The following is a 21,285-nucleotide window of genomic DNA, read 5'->3' as shown; positions in this document are numbered from 1 at the left end:
TTGTTCTGTAGATAATATTAAATACGTATCTGTTTTAATTAGAGTTACATTCAATGTTGGTCAGATGAAATGTGGTTGCTGAAAATCCCTTCAGCCAGCGGTTTACCACAGCAGCTACGTTTCAAACGCGTCTGCTATTGGCACATTTAATACATACTCGTTCTAAAATGAAAATCGAAACTGCCGGGCTGAGTGGCTCAGACGGTTAAGGCGCTGGCCTCCTAACCCCAACTTGGCAGGTTCGATCCTGGCTCAGTCCGGTGGTATTTGAAGGTGCTCAAATACGACAGCCCCGTGTCGGTAGATTTACTGGTATGTAAAAGAACTCCTGCGGGACTAAATTCCGGCATCTCGGCGTCTCCGAAGACCTCAAAAAGTAGTTAGTGGGACGTAAAACAAATAACATTATTATTATTATTATTATTATTATTATTATTATTATTATTATTATTATTATTATTATTATTATTGAAAATCGAAACTAAGGAATAATACACAACCGACCTGCATCTAGGGCTGTCACCCAGCTGGCAGATTTCCTATCAATTGTTTACCTGTCTTACAATCCTTAAATCGTATCCCTATCCGAATAAACGAATATTTGTCCCATATTATTTTCCTGAATTCCAATTTTATCTTCATAGTATAATTGTTCCTACTTTTATAAACTCCGCTCAAGCTTATTCGTACTCCACGCCATTTCTCTACTGACAACTCGGAATATACGGCCTAGTCGGCCTTTTTGTCTCCATACTCCCAAATCCTCCCGGCACGAAGTTTGCAAAATTTTCGTTACACTACTCTTTTGTTGGAAATCATCCAGAACAAATCGTGTCTTCGATCTTTTCCAGTTCTTGAATCAAGTAATCCTGGTGACGAACGCTGGAACCATACGCTAATTGGGGTATAGTTTGTGACATGCGAGTGTTGAGACTTTTAAGTCACTGCAACTATTTTTCCTCACAATTGCGCGGTGCTGCTAAACATTGGCCATATGTCCTGGAAAGTATGACACTTACAGTACATGGACACAACACGAGATGGCAGTGCGATGGGACAGCAGTAGTGAGTCACGCTCCTTGCAGAATGGATGTGACGAGGCAAGAACAGTGAGCGTAGGTACATCACACTGGCCGTTAGTTGGGCTCGCAGTGTCAAAGAATGTAACAGAGAGCTTGTGGAAGCCGTGGCGAGTAATGCACTTTCGTACTGTGCATTTTAGCACGGGCGTGAAACAAGCAGCGACGGGCAAAGTTCCGGAAGACCTGTTAGTGTTCGGACAGATGTGTCACGTGCAGTAATTACCCAGTACATGGACGTGGACAGAAGATACACTGCTTGAGTTACAAGCCGAAACAGATATTGATAAACGAACCCTCCACACAGTTTTACGGAATGATCTTCGTCTGCGTAAAACAGCATGACAGTAGGTGCCACGTGCACTCCCTCCTTGACGTACAGAAGTGGACACAGTATTCCATATGCTGTGACCGCTTGGTATACTACCGGCAAAAAGAAGAGTAAATGCTGGAGAAAATAGTGATCGTGGAAGAATTTTAGGCCAAGGCCTATGAACCAGAGCTCAAACGCCAGTCTGCAGAATGGCGAAATGCAGGACCAACACGAAGACAGAAGGTCTGGCAAAACACTTCACCAATGAAACTGATGTTCATTGTGGCTTACGAAGTCAGAGGCGTGATTTTAGTGTCACTTCGTTTCACATAACTCAAAGGTGACAGCAACGTACTACAGAACCTTCCTGCAGTGACAGTTACGTCGTGCCATTAGGGGCAAAGGGTTCTTCTAAACAATGTCGTCCGTCTCCATGACAACGCTAAACATCGCTGGGGGGTGGAAAGTACTGGAACACCCGCCATACTCACCGGACCTGTCTCCGTACGATTTTGATCTCATCCCCAAAGAGAAAGAACTATTGCGTGGGAGATGATTTAGGACTCTGCGAAATGTAAAGCACTTCACCTTCTTTTCTTGACACGGCAAAATCCCAAAAGCCTATATCATGTCATGTCTGTAAGTATTGGCTGTGAAAGCATCAATGGCAACATAAAAATAGTATGTATACACCGGAACGACTGTCACTTGTGCTATGTTTATTAGTACTTCAAAACAATATTGTAATTTGCTTTATCTACTGATTCTCTTAGTTGTAATACTTATGCTAAATCCGCCGCAGTCCGGGTAATTCTGTAAAATGGTGTGGCCAATTGCGTGGTAGTCCATGAATTTATATCCAGTAACACTGCAAATAATACTTCTTGAAAGAAGGAATAAAAAATGTTGTAGAAGTATTCACGTTAAAGAAGCCTGTCTACTAAACACAGTAAACATGATAATTATTGAAGTTTCTTGAAGCTTTCACTAAAGGGATCCACTACGCAATTCACGAACTTTAAAGTACGAGATGTTTAAAGGACTTAATAAACCGAATAGTCCTCTCCTCACGTTCGAATTATTGCCGCAGTTAAGTTATATTACAGTTGCTGTGAAATTACCTGAGCCTCCTCTACAGCTTCACATACTAGTCTTCAAATAAGTTAGTGATTAAGTCCATGTGAGGCCTCTGGAAACAACAACAGTAATCATCATCATCATCATCATCATCATGTTAGACAACTACACTTGACAAAAATGACACACTATGGATTATATGAGCGACCATGTTACAGTGGGTAAAATGCTCAGGGAAATCCAAATAAAATAGAATTGCGTTCAACCAAGTGAGTTGGCTACGTTGGTGGGTTCGAACCCCACCGTCGGCAACCGTAAAGGTCTTTCTTCTAATGTTTTTTGCTTTCACACTTTGCAAATGTCGCTGCTCTATCTTAATTCCGCTCCCAGTTGCTGCCTAGACCTTCCTACCCCAGCGTCGATGAAAACCTATACAAGTTAGTTACATCAACAGCAGAAAGGAGGCCAGAATGAATTATATTCGGTTTGTAAAACCCTAAAGGGGCCGTGATGTCCTGTAAAAGCCTTTCTTCAACTTTGTGAGTTGGGTCGCTGCATGATGATATAGTCCATAGGAAGGTTGTAAACTTGTATTCGCTAGATAGTAAAGATTGGTATGTTGGTTTCATCATGTGTTATATAAATGTCTCCTTTTGGCGAGGGAAGAGATTCCGAAATGGTGATTTTTTGTTTGTTCCAGTCGCCGGCCTGGAGCCTGGAATCGATCTCCTGGAGTCTCTCCAGCTGCACAACTCCAGCCGCCAGGGAGTAAGCCTAGCCCCGGGCTCTCAGCACATCCGACCCGCCTTCTACCTGCAGGGTAAGAACACTTACCTCCTACTAATGCTTTCTGTTAAGGTATAATCCTGGCATTCGCCTTACATGGCTCAGCACGGGTGTGAAGGTGCATGGCAAGGTTAGGAATACATAGTCTTCAAACCTTATTTTCAATACTCGACCTCTGAGGCACTTCGTCAGCTTTAAGACTCCTCTAGCACTGGTTTAAATATGTCACTCATGCGCACAAATATTTGTGAGAAGCGAACTCGAATCTCTAACAAAGAGGGGTCAACTCTAGGTAGAACGGGAGTTCTACTCCGTTCAGGCTTACAAACACTAGTAATTACGCATTTCTTACCCTGCATCCGAAAGAAAGGTCCTTTCTTCACTTAGATACCAGGATTCGAGTATCTGAGATTAGTAAAAATATGAATGTCAGTCTGAAACAGCAAATCTGTCATCATACAGGCAGCGAAGTCTCTTGAAAAATTGAAAGGTAATTACTCGTAAACTCGCACTAAGTGGAATAGACCCATGACCAACATTTGCCAGTTCCACAGTGATGACGTCACAGTTTTGGTGTTTCGGTATGCAAGCATGATTCTTGGTTTCACGATGGTATTGTGGCACGTTGTTGTTATATCAACACTGTCAAAGATGTCCGACTCGTTGGCTGAATGGTCAGCGTACTGGCCTTCGGTTCAGAGGGTCCCAGGTTCGATTCCCGGCCGAGTCGGGGATTTTAACCTTCATTGGTTAATTCCAATGGCTCGGGGGCTGCGTATTTGTGATGTCCCCAACATCCCTGCAACTCGCACACTACACACAACACTATCCTCCACCACAATAACACGCAGTTACCTACACATGGCAGATGCCGCCCACCCTCATCGGAGGGTCTGTCTTACTAGGGCTGCACTCGGCTAGAAATAGCCACACGAAATTATATACTATCAAAGATGTTCGTTGGTGTTTTCAAGGGATATTATTACGAAAAAGCACCCGTAAAAGTGTGTATGTGTTCAGAACTGTAGTGTTGTAGTTCAAGCAGCCCGATGTTAGCAAGCATTGCTAGGTTATATGCTACATTATGTGAACCCATAGAACTGTTATGAATTGTTGAACGTGCTTTAAAATTTAGTACTTTATTATCATAATTCGTTATTGTGCCGGCCCCGTGGTATAGGGGTAGCGTCCCTGCCTCTTACCCGGAGGCCCCGGGTTCGATCACCGGCTAGATCAGGGATTTTTACCTCTATCTGAGGGCTGTTTCAAGGTCTACTCAGCCTACGTGATTACAATTGAGCAGCTATCTGACGGTGAGATAGCGGCCCCGGTCTAAAAAGCTAAGAATAACGGCCGAGAGGATTCGTCGTGCTGACCACACGACACCTCGTAATCTGCACGCCTTCGGGATGAGCAACGGTCGGTTGGTAGGCCAAGGCTCTTCAGGGCCGTAGTGCCATGGGGTTTTGGATGCGTTATTTACAATATGAGACGAACGGTATGGTCCTGGTTGTGCGTCTAATTACCATTCAAATAAGGAAGGAATTCATGCTATACACCGAGCTGATTTTGAACACAATGTATTAGGCATTTTTCTGAAAATCATATAATTCGGGTAGACACTGTTAAAAAACTAGACGGTTCCGTTCAACCATGCCCAGAGGAAATTAACTAACAATTCTGTGCTAACAATATTTTCTGGGCAGCCCTCATATATGTCACAACCAACCCCTCCTAGACGGAAATCACGATAAAGTATAAAATAATGGCATTTTAGAGAGATCAGTTCGCCTAGTAACCATCACACTATTTTTCAAATTGTTTTGGAAGGCTTAAAGTTAGTTCAGACATTAATATCAGATTCAAAGATGTATTTTTAAACAGTGGAAATCACAGATGACTTTTTTTAAATCCTTGGTAATGAAATTTGAAGAACCTGGTAATTTCTCTGAGTAATATAACTTATATAGATATAATTTGAATTGAATTAAATTTATTGATAATTTACTTGCAACTGAGGCTGAAAAGCCCCTTTATATAGCATCTTCGTATAATTACATACAGGTTTATGGACATACTAACCAAATTATTATGATATTAAAATATGAAATTAAACATTAAACTTTAAAACGGATTAAAATTAATATTTTTCTTCTAAAGATAGCAAATCCAGTAAAATTAAAACATGCATTATACGAGGGTTGAGGCATAAGTCATAGCAACTATTTTTTCTTTCACATTTCCACGCTGCTACCATACAATGATCATATCCTGGAAAGAATGACACTCATAGTACATGGGCACAGCACGAGATGGCAGTGTACTGAACAGGTACCACGCACAGGCAACACCCTCTAATACTAAAGGCCACACGGCATGGCTATGACGTCAGAGCAGTTAGGGTGCAAGTACGGTCATCGCCTAATAATACAGGCCTCACAACCGGCTTGAGTTGGGAAACCTGACGTCACAAGATTAGGCCGAGCATTGGCGAGTTCCCGACTTCAAGTTTTGCTGCGACCAGTCCAGTACTACTGAGAAGCCATCTAGGTGGCGAAAATTGGAACTACTCAATTTGTTGCTGTATTTGCAGGTTTGACCAACGGTTGCGGTCTACGACTCTATTTGTCGAATTCATTCTGTCTCAACCGTGTGAAAAACAGTAGATTGTGGGGAAAGGTAATATCTGGTATAGCATAATATTCAACTACAGTAAATATGGGTAAAGCATTCAGACTTTGTATGTATTGAATTTCTATGCTATTATCTCTGTACGAAGCTCTGAAAGGAAGATTTTATGTTGGCATTACTGAACCAGTGAGTATAATAATTATTATTAATTGCTGCCGCGTTGTATGTCAGCGAGACAACGAGCTAGAATAACGTAGAAGGGCTGCATACCTGACATCAGCGCTCCCTGCGGAAGGAAGTTGATAAAGGGCAGCCATGTTAACGGATGTCAAAACACAGCGAGTTGGCGCGAGAACATACGTTGAGGTGACAGGGAGATTGTGCATGGCAATTTAATTTCGTAAGTTTTCGTAAGATTTAAAGAGTGAAAAGATAGATTCTCGCTTTCAAGAATGCCAGCCGTATGCTTAGCGTACGGTTGTACTAATCGGAGTAATAAAACCAAGGATATTTCGTATATGCCATATTAATATAAATATTATTATATATGCTATGAAGACATGTTACAGTGGGTAGGTCTGTACGAATATTTCTATGCTTATGACTGGAATATTTATATGGGCTTAGTTTGCGTATGTCAAAAGATGATTTTGTATTAGTGTTCTACTTTATAGGCATAAGCCTGTTTTCATATTTCCTCTAGTCACTCTTGTCAGTGAGTCAGGTTGAATAGTACACAAATTAATTCTTGAACTACTTTACATATTGGCATGAATTGTTTCTACATTAGGGGAAGAACATTGCTGAATGCTGCTGGATTTTTTTTTTTCCTGCAGATGTTACGTCCTGTTATTTGTACTTCAAATATGATATGTGCATTTTATGATGTTCTCCAGACTAAGATTACTTTAGTAGATGGCAGTGTAGTGAAATATTACCTTTGTTGCTTTTTATGCATCCCTTTATTATTATTATTATTATTATTATTATTATTATTATTATTATTATTATTATTATTATTATTACGTTGTCACCAAGTTGTTGCATATATATGGTGCTTGATAATGTTCCCTTTTTACTGACTTATGATAAGTGATGATTTCTTGGTACCTGTTTATCTTTTGCCCTTGAGAGTTCATTTTTGTTGCCATATGCCATTGGTGGTGTATGAATCACTGAATTTTGATATTCAGGCTCTTTTTTTCTTCCATTGTGGTCCTGAAGGCTATATTTGATTCTCTTTTTGTCCTTGGGCATTGGTTTGATGTGGGCCTATTTCGGTCAAACGTACCAAGCGTGGTGAATGCAGTATTTTACTGCTATTTGTGACATTTATGGTGGTGGTGGTGGTGGTGGTGGTGGTGGTGGTGGTGGTAATTAGTATTTTAAGACGAAGTAAAACTAGGCAACCATCCTCTATATAACACTAATCATAGAGAAAATATAGAAGAGATCCGACATTTCGAAAAATGAATGTATCGACCAAAGGAAGACAAGAGCCACGAAGAGCGTGAAAATGAAAGACTCCCTAGTCCTCGAGTGCTCTAATACCGTTGGGGTCGGAAAAGAACAAAAGTTGACCAAAGAAGGTCGGATAGGATAGACGAAAGTTAGGAGTCTGGCACAAGTGGAAGCAATGCCAAGATTCAGCTAAGGGCTCCATGGTCACCAACCCACCCTCCAAAGTTCAGAGCCCCTGGGCCCCGTTTAGTCGCCTGTTACGACGGTTAGGGGATACCGTGGATGTTATTCTACCGCCCCCACCCAGTGGTGGTGGGTGAAATTTATGCAGCCTTTATTGTAATGTCAGTTGCATTGGTATTTAAAACTAGGCTACACTTCATACTGACAACATTCAAGGTTACCTTTCAGCTAGTAATCCCAGTATGATATGGTAATGAGAAAAAATTATTTGACCCCTATATTATAATAAATAATGACATTAAACAATTATAGTTGTACAGTACTCACGGGGATGCAATACTTTTAAAAAATATTCATCAGAATGAGGTTGTAACCCATTGTAGGTCCCTATCATTTCAAGGATTTCTCTTATGAATATTTTCCACGATTTTTATTGTAATTTTACGCTTAACCACAACACACAACCTTGCGATCAAGTTATTATCAGGTTCACCTGAAATTTTCAGATAATGGTTCAATATGTTGTTGGTGGTGATATTATTATTGTTGTTGTTGTTGCGAAGCTAAAACAAGTTATTTCATTCCCTCTCCTCAGACGAGGAGGGGCGGGCCATCAGCTCAAGTAAGGAGTTCTTCGGCCCTGTGATAGGAAAATGTATTACAGAAAATAGAAAATGTAGGGGGTGTGTGTTGTACACACCAGAAGGGGAAAAGAATGAATGAATCTGGCGTAAGGGCACCGGCACAACAAGTCGGAATCCAGGGCGAAACCCGCAAAGCACCCCGCGCAGGCAAATCTCTACGAACAGCAGGGAAAAAGGGGGACTATTGACTTTATTGAAAACTGATGTATCTCGGGCGCGCGTTACAGAGAATGACATTTATTTACAGACATGTACATAATCGTATTACATATACGGTGTGGGTAAAAATTGGGTATAAGGTGGGGTGTAATAGTGAGAGAGAAGGTAGGAAAGGGAGGTGGTAATGTTGGTAAGGGAGGTGGCAAGAAGACGGAGGAGGTCTAGTGTCGGGAGGGGTGGTAGGAAGAAGTTAGGTTGTGGAGCTGGTAAGGGGACCACTTGCGGTGGTGGCGTGGGTGGCGGGGCGGACGGCGGACTATGAGAAGAGGTAAGAGGTAAGAGGAGGGGAACGAGCGGGGCGGGGTGGGGAGCGAGAAGGCTCCACTCGATATGTTCGCCCGCGAAATCGGACGCCGGAGGTGATGAGATGGTCGACGTCGGCTGTAGAGGAGACTTGGAGACGAACCATGAAGGTCGGGCCGCTGAAGTTAAAGATGCGGAGCGCTCGACGGGCTGGAACGCCGGCGGAGGTCAGTTCAGCCAGGATGTCTTGCTCGGTGAATGCTGGGTCCAGGCCACGGATGACACAGCTCGATGACGAAGGCCGGTCGTGAGCTGGTACGGAGGAGTCTGCAGTGTTGGGGGAGAGTGGTGGAGCTGCGACAGTGGCATCGGTGAAGGGATCAGGGGGCGGCTGTGAATGAGCACGGAGGGAGAGAACTGGGGCAGACATGATAGAAGAGGGGTGACAGGACGAAACAGTGCAGGTGGAAGTAGACGGAGCAGAATGTACAGAAGTGGTGGTGGTGGTGGTAGTAGTAGTAGTAGTAGTAAATGTGGGGGTGGAGTGGGTAACGATGGGAGGTATGGTAGGAGAGATGGGGAAGTCAGGAAGGGAAATCATTTGCTGTAGGAGATGCTCCGGAGTAGCGACTGCAGCGTAGTCTGCATCATACAGTCGTATGCCATGTTCAATGATGCCGAGCGGTGGGCCTGGAAAGCGGAAGAAGGCGACGACATCTGGAGAAGGTTGTCCGGAGAGGCCATCCTGGAGGCGAAGAACTGCGTCCACAAAGGTTCCATCGCGGCGAATTTCATCACGGATAGAAGTCGGAGAATAAGATGTGTCCACGCCCTTGATTAGGCAAGAGTACATGGTGGAGAGGGGAGGCAACAGCCAACTAGGCGTCTGCCCGTTTGATTTTCCTTGGGCCGACTGGGTAACAGCAGAGATGAGCGCCACCCAGCCGAAAAAAGCGTGGACATGCGATATACGAAGAGAGAGTGACGTCCCTGTTGTTGTTCCGATTTCCAGGCCTATTCGTATGTTACTGTGTGACGATTTCGAACTATACCCTACAATCAGCTGATCGTGATGTTGGCCTCGTGCCGCAACATGATGAAGTGGCGGTTTTCGCAGTCTATGATTTTTAATGCTTTAAGCTTTCGGCTAACGGTCTGTAATTCTGCCCCAGTGATTCTAAAATGCGTATTTTCTACATTTTTCGTAATTCAAGAGCCACACCTTCTTGCTTGTGTGACCACAGGAAACATGGTGGATGTTCTTTCTATTAGCTACCGGGCGAATTGGCCGTGCGGTTAGGAGCGCGCAGCTGTGAGCTTGCATGCGGGAGATAGTAGGTTTGAACCCCACTGTCGGCAGCCCCGAAGATGGTTTTCCGTAGTATCCCATTTTTACACCAGGCAAATGCTGGGGCTGTACCTTAATTAAGGCCAAGGCCGCTTCCTTCCAACTGTCATATCCCATCGTCGCCATAAGACCTATCTGTGTCGGTGCGACGTAAAGTCAATAGCATAAATGTAAATATATATATATATATACTGTATATAGATAATAAAGATGTACCAACACTCTTGTGCTCCGTAGTAGTAAATAGTGACCTCAGAATGTGTCTGTATGTAGGAAAATATCAACTTGCAAAACTGGGAAGAAGAACGTTTTCTTTAGTAATTAATAATGTTAATGATTTAACTTATACTATTGATTGTTTAGAAAACTTTAGCAGACTGAACAATGAGAATGCAGTGCAGGATCACCTGTTGTCCATATCTAGTTATTTAATGAGTATTCCTATATCAAAACTTGTTGATGGATTTAAAGTTAGTAAGATGAATTTTCCATGTGAGCACTTAAGTTTATTAGGTGTAAGGCCTACACAAGAATCATTACACATATTCCTCAGACTTTTTTATTTTCTGTGGTATTTTCTAATCAGTATCACCACATTCTTATAAGTTTATGAGAAGCTCTGGGTATCTAGTACTGCCTCATCCTAGCACACTTCATCAGATTTGTGCAAGCTATAAAACTAATCTTGTTGCAGAGCAAATAGATAACAATTTTCTGCTCTATGTAAAACAAACGTTCAAATTTCTTGGAGAGTCTGATCATATTATTTCACTGATGGTTGATGAAATTCACCTGAAACCTTACTTAGATTACATTTTATGTACTGCCTATAACTAAAAATGCAGCAGCTAGTGCTCAAGTCTTCAGGGTGCAAAGTTTACTGTCCTTCTATAAAGATGTTGTCCACATTCTTTCTGTGAGAAATATCAATGGTGAAGGACTATTCACATTTATCCAACAGATAGTTTCTGGTTTGCAGTCAATAGGTTTCCAGGTAATATGTGTTGTAACTGATAACAATTCATTCAACAGAAGGGCAATGTCATTCTTTGCTACCCCACCCTAATTATCTATTGTTTAAGCATCCTTGTGATGAAACTCAACCTCTTTTTTATGTGTTGGATTCTGTTCACATCCTAAAATGCATTTGAAGCAATTGGCTAAATCAGAAAGCCTGATCATACAATTATGTAGCCCTCATTTGAAACTTTTCCTGAAGAGACACAGTTGACTGTGGCTAAATTCTCATCTATTAAAAAGCTGCATGACGTTGAAAGTACCCAGACAATTAAAATATGCCAGTAAACTTGATTTAAAGTCTCTCTGTTCACTTGAATGGAAAATTTTCCGTCCTTTTTTTCATTGAAGCAAGATGTTGGTAGTATTGTGGGTTGTCTGATATGGCGTGGAAAAGAAATCACCCAGCAAGTTGGCCGTGCGGTTAGGGTCACGTAGCTGTGAGCTTGCATTCGGGGTATAGTGGGTTCGAACACCACTGTCGGAAGCCCTGAAAATGGTTTTCCGCGGTTTTCAATTTTCATACCAGGCAAATGCTGTGGCTGTGCCTTAATTAAAGCCACGGTCGCTTCCTTCAAACTCCTAGCCCTTTCCTATCCCAACGTCGCCAAATTAAAAACGTTAAAGATACGTGATGGTGTACAAACAAAAGATTTGTTAAATTTAGCGGTACGATGGAGGGTAATTTGAAGGGTAGTCTTTGTAAACCCATTAGCTCTGTTCTGCACTGACTCCATACTTTTAAATGCATTGTAAAGGTGTAATAGGGTCTTTAGCTTGAGAGCTACTGAGATCTCACGACGTTCATGGAGTTTCTACCATTGAAGCTACACCTATATGTAATAGGGTGTTATGCGTTATGCACGCCTGGCATTTGTCACGTAACGAACACATGTGTTTTGTATCCTCTGCAGTTTTATGTTCAAAGTTTTAGATATGAATGATCCATAGTCAATAATTAGGAATATAATACTTTGAAAAAATATATTTTTCGCTTGAAAGGTGATGTACATGAGACGTTACCTTTCAAAATATGCGTGGATAACACAACTTTTCGGATCATATTTGACGTATGATCAGACTTAGATTGTTAACGGTGCCACTGTAATGGATATCTGTATCTAGAATATTGATGGTAGGGATATGAGATAAGTTTTCAGGAGTTTTGTGTAACCTATGCAAATAAACTGGGTTTTGTCACACTTGATTAGATGTTATGGTTTACGCTCCATTCGATCAACCGTGAAACGTCGTGATAGTGCTTTATACAAGAAAATGCGTTCGTGAGACTAAAGTGCAAGTAAGCTTGTAAGTCATCAGCATACATGTGAAAGGCATTGCTTTTAAAGATTCCAGATGTGTCGTTAATATAAATAGAAAAACAATGGACCAACGACTGATCCTTGAGGTACGCCACATTTTACTGGTTGCCAGTTAAAAGATCGTCCGTCAACAAACGTGACTCTCTCTCTCTGATCTATGTGACAGATATAATTCAAACAACGACAGAGCACTCTGCAGGGAGCCAATTGATTTCATCTCAGCAAGAAACAATTCATGGTTACCACAGTCAAATGTCTTAGAGAAATCAAAGAGGCATAAGATAATAAGCTGGTGGCCGCGCTTGTATCATCTGTAACTTTCAGCATAGAAGTAGTAGTATTATGGCCCTTCTTGCAGCCAGGTTGGTAGGGATTGAGAATGTGATATTTAGATATATATCTGCTCATTAATATTTGTTCTAGTACCTTAAAGTGCACGGAGAATATTGATAGATTTAAAATCACTACAGACTGCTGTTTTCTTTTTGGGCACAGGTCGTACATTGGCATGCTTCCATTCTGAGGGATAAATTCCATTCTGAAAGAAGTTAATTAAATGTAGGCCTGCAAGGGCAAGAAGAAATGTCAACGCAGGTAGAAATAATGGATTTTGACATAGTATCTCGACATTTAGCTTTATTTCAAATTGATCTCAGTGTGTGCGTACATGAAATAGAATTTATATCTGTAACCTGGAGGGAGAAATCTATAATATTCGACAGTCTCTGATACTTTCGGAGAGTTAGATTTACAGACTGATGTCATAATATTCGCTTAACTCAGATGGAGTAACAGGCATCTGGCTATCTGGAGAGTGACTGACTCTAATACCAAGTGATTTTTCAGGACGCTAAGGTGCTGAAGTGCTCTTACTACAGTTACGGAAGATGATGTACGTATACTTCACTTTAGTGTTCCTAACGACTACTTTTTTTCGTTAGGTAAGATCCAGAACTGCTCGTAATAATCTGGAAGGTTTGTCTTATTAAATTTCTTCCTGGCTCTGTCCCGTTTACTTATCAATTCCTTAATATGCTTATTGAACCATGATATTGACTTGTGTTTTACGATAATTCCCTTTTGGAGCGCATGCTTGTCATAGAGAGAAGGTACAAAGCTGTTGAAGAGAGATTTTTTTATCTACGTTATTAGACTTAAAAAAAACACATTCCAGGTCATTAATTGTTTACGTCAAATTTACTGAAGTCTTGAACAAGAATTGTTTTAGGAATTTGCTTTGGCGTGGATAAATTGAATACAGCATACAGCAAGTCATGATCATAAAAACTAGCAGCTGGTCCCTGTCGATATTCCACTAAACTCCATTGCAATTGGATGTGATTATGCCGAGAGCGCTGTCGGAAGTAGCAGCATGAAAGGTTGGATTGAATAGAAGAGAGTCGATGTTACAAGCGTTGAGCACGTATGTTTTCGCTTTCAAACGTCCTAGTACCGAACCGAGCATTAACATCGCCCGAACGAATATATATTTATAATTCATTGCATGAGATTACATATCATTCAGGAATGTTTCCATGAACCCGACTTTAGATGGATGATATAAGATACAAGCGAAAAGAATTTTAGTGTCTGAAAGGGCTATATGAACGATTATGTACTCAGTACGGTAAGACTCTATAGGAGATTTGCTAAGTACACTACATTTTATACTATTCTTCTTCAAGTAAACTGCAACACCACCAGCGATTCTGTTTAGTCTTTTGAAAATGGCATTTGAAGAAGCTGGTAATTTCGGTGACGAGTGTGTGTGTGAGAGAGAGAGAGAGAGAGAGTCCAAGATCTGTCATATTTTGGGTGATATTTGTGGTAAAAGTTAAAAATAATTGACAACGCCATGTGCTCAAAAACGTGTAAAATAATGGCATTATTTTGAGAGGCAACAATCCTTCTGGTGACCACCATGGTACAGTCCAGGTGAGTAGCCTTCATTCGAACATTTTATATTATTTAATATATCTTCGTTGCATATTTTTGTATGCAAATTATTTCAATAGCGTTTCTTCAGGTTTGTGTGTTTATAGGCGTTCCTGAGTGGCTCGGATGGTGGAGGCGCTGGCCTTCTGACAGCAACCTGGCAAGTTCGATCCTGGCTCAGTCCGGTGGTATTTGAAGGTGCTCAAATACGTCAGCCTCGTGTCAGGAGATTTACTGGCACGTAGACGAACTCATACGGGACTAAATTCCGGCACCTCGGTGTCTCCGAAAACCGTAAAAGTAGTTAGTGGGACGTAAAGCCAATATCATCATCATCATCATCATCATCATCATCATCATCATCATCATCATCACCATCATTATTATTATTATTATGAAAAGTATCGTATTGATAGTAAGGAATTACATGGGCCAACGTAGACTTAGCACTACCCATGTGACGTCACAGCTCTTCGGGCTTTGGGTAGAGTGATTCGCTCTAGACTCGGCTCCCTTTGGCCCCTGTAATTAACCCGGCACTCGTTTTTGGCGTACACTGAGTATACCTCAGGAATATGACACACCAGAAGTGGAAAACTCTATTTTATAAATCAAGGATTAATTTTCATTTAATGTTATTCACCTTTTTAATCACATTTATTATTTTTGCTATTTGCTTTACGTCGCACCGACACAGATATGTCTTATGGCGACGATGGGACGGGAAAGGCCTAGGAAGTGGAAGGAAGCGGCCGTGGCCTTAATTAAGGTACAGCCCCGGCATTTGCCTGGTGTGAAAATGGGAAACCACGGAAAACCATCTTCAGGGCTGGCGACAGTGGGGCTCGAACCCACGATCTCCCGATTACTGGATACTGACCGCACTTAAGCGACTGCAGCTATCGAGCTCGGTCACATTTATTAAAGCAATGTGAATTAGCTTCTCTCATTATTGTACTCGTGTATATCGCACATGTCCATCTTAATAGGTAGATTTTAAATGATTGTCTTTACATAGTGCTGTTAGGAGTGATGACTTCTACGTTAGACCCATAAAAGTAACAATTATCGAATCCTAGGGCCATACGTCTTTGAGGAAGAAGTAGTCTCGTTTAAACATGTCTTACTTTCCTAACAGGACTATCTTGGCGCAGTGGTCAGATCTTTGCGTCTAGATATTTATGACTAGTAAGGTGCGAGACATTAAATTCCTTACACCCTGTTTCTGCTGGTAGTTATATCCCTCTCGTCCACACGTCACTTCCAGGAACTGTTAATATCCGCGGCTTACTTGTTTGATCAATAATTCCCGCCTCGTTCTTTCCCCTCTAGAACTGTTCAAACATCATAAATATACGTGAACTCACCCCACATGTCTTGCCCTCTCTGTGCCGTTAAGACTTAGAGTAAGCAGCAAACATACACAGTGCGTGTGTAAAGATTCTACACCGTAGAAGTATTAGCTCAAGAACTATTAAAACGTAATGAGAAATAATTGTTGACCTCTCGTTATTTATAGCATAATTCGTTTTTGTTTTGTTTTGTTACACATCATTTCTATACTCTCATTTATTTATTTATTTATTTATTTATTTATTTATTTATTTATTTATTTCTTAATCTGATTACCCTCCAGGGTTGGTTTTTCCCTCGGACTCAGTGAGGGATCCCACCTTTACCACCTCAAGGGCAGTGTCTTGGAGCATGAGATTTTGGGTCGTGGATACGACTGGGAAGGAGGACCAGTACCTCGCCCAGGTGGCCGCACCTGCTATGCTGAACAAGGGCCTTGTGGAGGATGGGAAGATTGGAAGGAATAGACAAGGAAAAGGGAAGGAAGCGGCCGTGGCCTCAAGTTAGATACCATCCCGGCATTTACATGGAGGAGAAGTGGGAAACCATGGAAAATAACTTCCAGGATGGCTGAGGTGGGAATCGAACCCAGCTCTACTCAGTTGACCTCCCGAGGCTGAGTGGATCCCGTTCCAGCCCTCGTACCACTTTTCAAATTTTGTGGCAGAGCCGGGAATCGAACCCGGGCCTCCAGGGGTGGCAGCTAATCACACTAACCACTACACCACAGAGGCGGAACCTCAGCCACCTTTACCGACAGAAATCGTTTCTCTAGTCATTTCTCTTGTAAGCTTAATGAACCCCAGGTCCAAATGTCCTCTTAGAATGTATGTATCCTCTGAGGGGAAATTGAACCCATGCTATTTCGATTGAATCCATCACACCTCTTCTGCCAAAGCTAAGCCTTTTTTTTAATATATAAATGATATTTGTTCGTGACGTCGACCTATAGAGATCTTTTGCCACTACTTGCACCATATGATATGACCTGACCTGCGTATATTTGGAATTGTGGAGTGGATGTGAGGAAAGGAACGTTAAGGACGACACAAACACCCAGTCCCCAGGTCAGGGGTATTAATCATTTACAATTAAAAACCCCTGATCTGGCCGGGAATCGAACCTGGGGCCGCCGGTACACAGGCGGACATGTTGCCCCCTACACCGCGGAGCCGGACTAGCTAAGCCCTTATACAAATTATTGAAATGTAAAAAATAAAAGAAGACATTGTTTTTTGTAAATCCGAATCCCTACCCTAATGGGCACTTTATATTGTTAATGTGCCACCGTGATACACATTAAGGAAGGAGGAGATTTTTTTTAAAATCCGAACTGAATATAATGTATTAATCTCAATGGCTCAAATACTTTGATACATCTTTATTCATATATCGAAAATTTTCCAGAATAATCGAAAAGTAAAAACTAAAACACGTGAGTAATACGCTTATCAGAAAACACATGCGGTAAATGAAGGTAATATTAAAAGATATTAATTCTGTAATCCTTCAACCGCATTGTTCATTTTACTTGGATCCTTTGCTTAGAGGTATACAATGGCAGGGAGCGATCCATTTCGATGGACATGTGGTGAACCAAACCAAACCAAACCAAACCCCATGGCACTGCAGCCCTTGATGGGCCTGGGCCGACCAAGCGACCACTGCTCAGCCCGAAGGCCTGCAGATGACGAGGTGTCGTGTGGTGAGCACGACGAATCCTCTCAGCCGTTATTCTTGGCTTTCTAGACCGGGGACATGTGGTGAGGACTTCTTAATTGCAGACAGCCTTGAAAACCTGATATATGATATGTTGGAACCTGAAAGGAAATGCAGTGAGTATGATACGAAAATTAGAATTTGCAAGACTAAAGTGTTGCCAGGCAGGAAGACACATAAGAGAACTGAATATTAGGTGGGGATTAAAGCACTACAACAGGTGGCTCATTTCAACCATATAGGATGTGCGTTCTAATAATAATGTTTGTAGCCTTATGCCTCACGAACTACATTTATGGTTTTCGAAGACGTAAGTACCAGAATGTTATCCCACATGAGTTCTTTTCAGTTTCGGTCAATCTACCAACGTGAGGCTGACGTAATTGAACACATTCAAATACCAGTGGCCTGAGTCAGAATCGAACCTGCCAAATTGGACTCAGAAAGTTAGCCATCCAGCCTGGCAATGTGTATTCTCCAAGGATAGAAGTATAGTATGTGAATTCTAATAAACGTGTAGCATTGAGCTCACCGTTGCTATTATCGATATCCTATTTTTAAAAAAAGAACTGAGTTCCCAAACGAAATCATCCTTAACTCGCCAGGCTGAGTGGGTGAGACGGTTGAAGCGCTGACCTTCTGAACCCAATTTGGCCTGTTCGATCCCGGCTCAGTCCAGTGGTGTTTGAAGTTGCTCAAATACGTCAGCCTCGTGTCGGTAGATTTACCGACATGTAAAACAACTCCTGCGGGACAAAATTCCGGCACTTCGGCGTCTCCAAAAACTGTCAAAAGTAGCTACTGGGACGTAAAAACGATATTATTATTACTATTATTATTATTATTATTAAATCGCTCCATTTTCACGTAAATTTCGTTGTACGGGGTGATAGCTAGGACATCTTGAATAAGTTAGAGGCAACAGACAAGAATGTTATGAGAATGACTGTTGGTACAAATAGGTGCGAGGAGGGCACTCGTAGTGAGGATATAAGGGTGAGGAATTAATTCACATCGAGTAGAGTAGGCGACGGCTTAACAGCGGCTAATTTCACTAGCCCTGCAGCTCTGCATGCAGGAGGCGAATCCCCACCGTCGTACAGTGGGGCAGGAGACAGTGAAACGTAATAAATATTCAAAAATCAAAACTCGGCTGACTCATGTTTCCTGATCGTGACTGCGTATTAAACATGTACCGATTTGGCCCCTGGCGTGCTCGGACAGAAGTGCTGCGAAGTCAAATCTGGTCAGTTGGTGATCTTGTGCAATGCGCTTTGGGTGTATGGTAGTGTGTTTGAGCTGATATTGTGCAAACGCGAAGGAATTATGGAACGAAATTAACACGGCTGGTACATCGAAATGTGAGAAAGTACACTGACTGACAGAGCAAATGCAACACCAAGAAGGAGTGGTCAGAACTTTATGCCAATTGCAGGGTAGACTGGCGTCACTGAGGTATGCTCATGATGTGAAATGCGCCGCTGTGCTGCGCACGTAGCGAACGATAAATGGGACACGGCGTTGGCGAATGGCCCACTTCGTACCGTGATTTCTCAGCCGACAGTCATTGTAGAACGTGTTGTCGTGTGCCACAGGACACGTGTATAGCTAAGAATGCCAGGCCGCCGTCAACGGAGGCATTTCCAGCAGACAGACGACTTTACGAGGGGTATGGTGATCGGGCTGAGAAGGGCAGGTTGGTCGCTTCGTCAAATCGCAGCCGATACCCATAGGAATGTGTCCACGGTGCAGCGCCTGTGGCGAAGATGGTTGGCGCAGGGACATGTGGCACGTGCGAGGGGTCCAGGCGCAGCCCGGGTGACGTCAGCACGCGAGGATCGGCGCATCCGCCGCCAAGCGGTGGCAGCCCCGCACGCCACGTCAACCGCCATTCTTCAGCATGTGCAAGACACCCTGGCTGTTCCAATATCGACCAGAACAATTTCCCGTCGATTGGTTGAAGGAGGCCTGCACTCCCGGCGTCCGCTCAGAAGACTACCATTGACTCCACAGCATAGACGTGCACGCCTGGCATGGTGCCGGGCTAGAGCGACTTGGATGAGGGAATGGCGGAACGTCGTGTTCTCCGATGAGTCACGCTTCTGTTCTGTCAGTGATAGTCACCGCAGACGAGTGTGGCGTCGGCGTGGAGAAAGGTCAAATCCGGCAGTAACTGTGGAGCGCCCTACCGCTAGACAACGCGGCATCATGGTTTGGGGCGCTATTGCGTATGATTGCACGTCACCTCTAGTGCGTATTCAAGGCACGTTAAATGCCCACCGCTACGTGCAGCATGTGCTGCGGCCGGTGGCACTCCCGTACCTTCAGGGGCTGCCCATGCTCTGTTTCAGCAGGATAATGCCCGCCCACACACTGCTCGCATCTCCCAACAGGCTCTACGAGGTGTACAGATGCTTCCGTGGCCAGCGTACTCTCCGGATCTCTCACCAATCGAACACGTGTGGGATCTCATTGGACGCCGTTTGCAAACTCTGCCCCAGCCTCGTACGGACGACCAACTGTGGCAAATGGTTGACAGAGAATGGAGAACCATCCCTCAGGACACCATCCGCACTCTTATTGACTCTGTACCTCGACGTGTTTCTGCGTGCATCGCCGCTCGCGGTGGTCCTACATCCTACTGAGTCGATGCCGTGCGCATTGTGTAACCTGCATATCGGTTTGAAATAAACATCAATTATTCGTCCGTGCCGTCTCTGTTTTTTCCCCAACTTTCATCCCTTTCGAACCACTCCTCCTTGGTGTTGCATTTGCTCTGTCAGTCAGTGTATATCGTCTTAATATTGCGAAAATGTTGTGTCTGCAGTCGTACAAAGATATACGTATGTGTCAACTGTTGACACAATTGCCATAAATTCATGAATTGATGAAGATTTAGATACCTTCCGAATACGTCCAAGCAAACTCTTTTGTTGCATTTCATCGAGCATACATTGTACTTTAAGTATAGGCTATAGTGAGTAACTTTGCCCGTTTTTGTCCCTTTCTACAAAACACAAATTGTTCTAAGTTATTGCTTTCTTCTGTCTTTTTTTTGAATCCCAGGTGGAGTCGTTAGACGTAACTAGAATGAACTTAGTCTCATGAGGGTAACAGGGTACAAGAATATTCAGAAACAGATATGTTTCTTGAAAGAACACATTAGATTATTAACTAATTGTCCCGAATCCTCTGAGAATTAACTCAAAATATCTTATTTCTAAATTTGTGTCGCAATATAAGCATAAATGATCCGAATCACATAGAATGTACGATAGATTTATTAATATGCATGAAAGATGACTTCAGACATCACTGTGCTTTCTTATATATAAAGGCAATGGAGGAAATAGAAGAGGTCGCCCGTCGGCGCCTTTTACGGAAACTTCTGACTGCACTAAACCTAAGAGGACCCAAGAATTGCGGCAGACGTATTCATAAGAAGAAATAGCGTATGACACTCAGATGAGTTTGCGAGCTATTGTCGACATGGAGGCTTCAAAGTTAGTGAAGGAAATCACTGTTAATGCATCTCTTTCCCGAGCAAGGCGATCTATTCGGGATTCGGCACAACAGAAGATTTGGAGAGAAAGGTCTTTCCATGATTATAGAAGCCAAACTTTGAAGACATTGGTATGAAGTTGTGAGATCTAAAGACAGAAATAGATATCCTTCATATAAAGTGATGCAAAAAGCTATAACGCATTGTAATTTGAAGATCAATAAACAAATATTGTTATATTTAGCGTTATTTATGTTATCTATTATTATCCTTTGTTATCAACTCAGTCCATTATTGTTCTTCGGTTCCCTCAAACTATTTAATATCAACTCTGGAGGCCTTCTGCCCAACTGTGCGTCGGTTGTCCTGAGAATTGATTTACGTGGTTTTCCATTCTCCTGCACTAAGGCACAGTTCCTATTTTCCCCCATGGCCGCACCTACCTTACCTTCT

At 42.5% G+C, this 21,285-nt stretch overlaps 1 protein-coding gene across 1 annotated transcript in view; it reads left to right on the top strand.

The window, feature by feature from the left end:
- Positions 1–21,285, top strand: part of LOC136857881 (protein kinase C-binding protein NELL1) — a 603,636-nt gene that overhangs the window by 404,250 nt on the left and 178,101 nt on the right. Inside the window, exon 2 of the mRNA XM_067136916.2 lies at positions 3,170–3,289. Within this exon, the coding sequence (XP_066993017.2) occupies positions 3,170–3,289 (120 nt within the window). The remainder of the gene's footprint in view (positions 1–3,169; positions 3,290–21,285) is intronic.

The sequence above is a fragment of the Anabrus simplex genome, chromosome 1 (assembly GCF_040414725.1).
Source record: "Anabrus simplex isolate iqAnaSimp1 chromosome 1, ASM4041472v1, whole genome shotgun sequence".
Lineage (NCBI taxonomy): Eukaryota > Metazoa > Arthropoda > Insecta > Orthoptera > Tettigoniidae > Anabrus > Anabrus simplex.
This window is presented reverse-complemented; position numbering and strand designations above follow the sequence as displayed.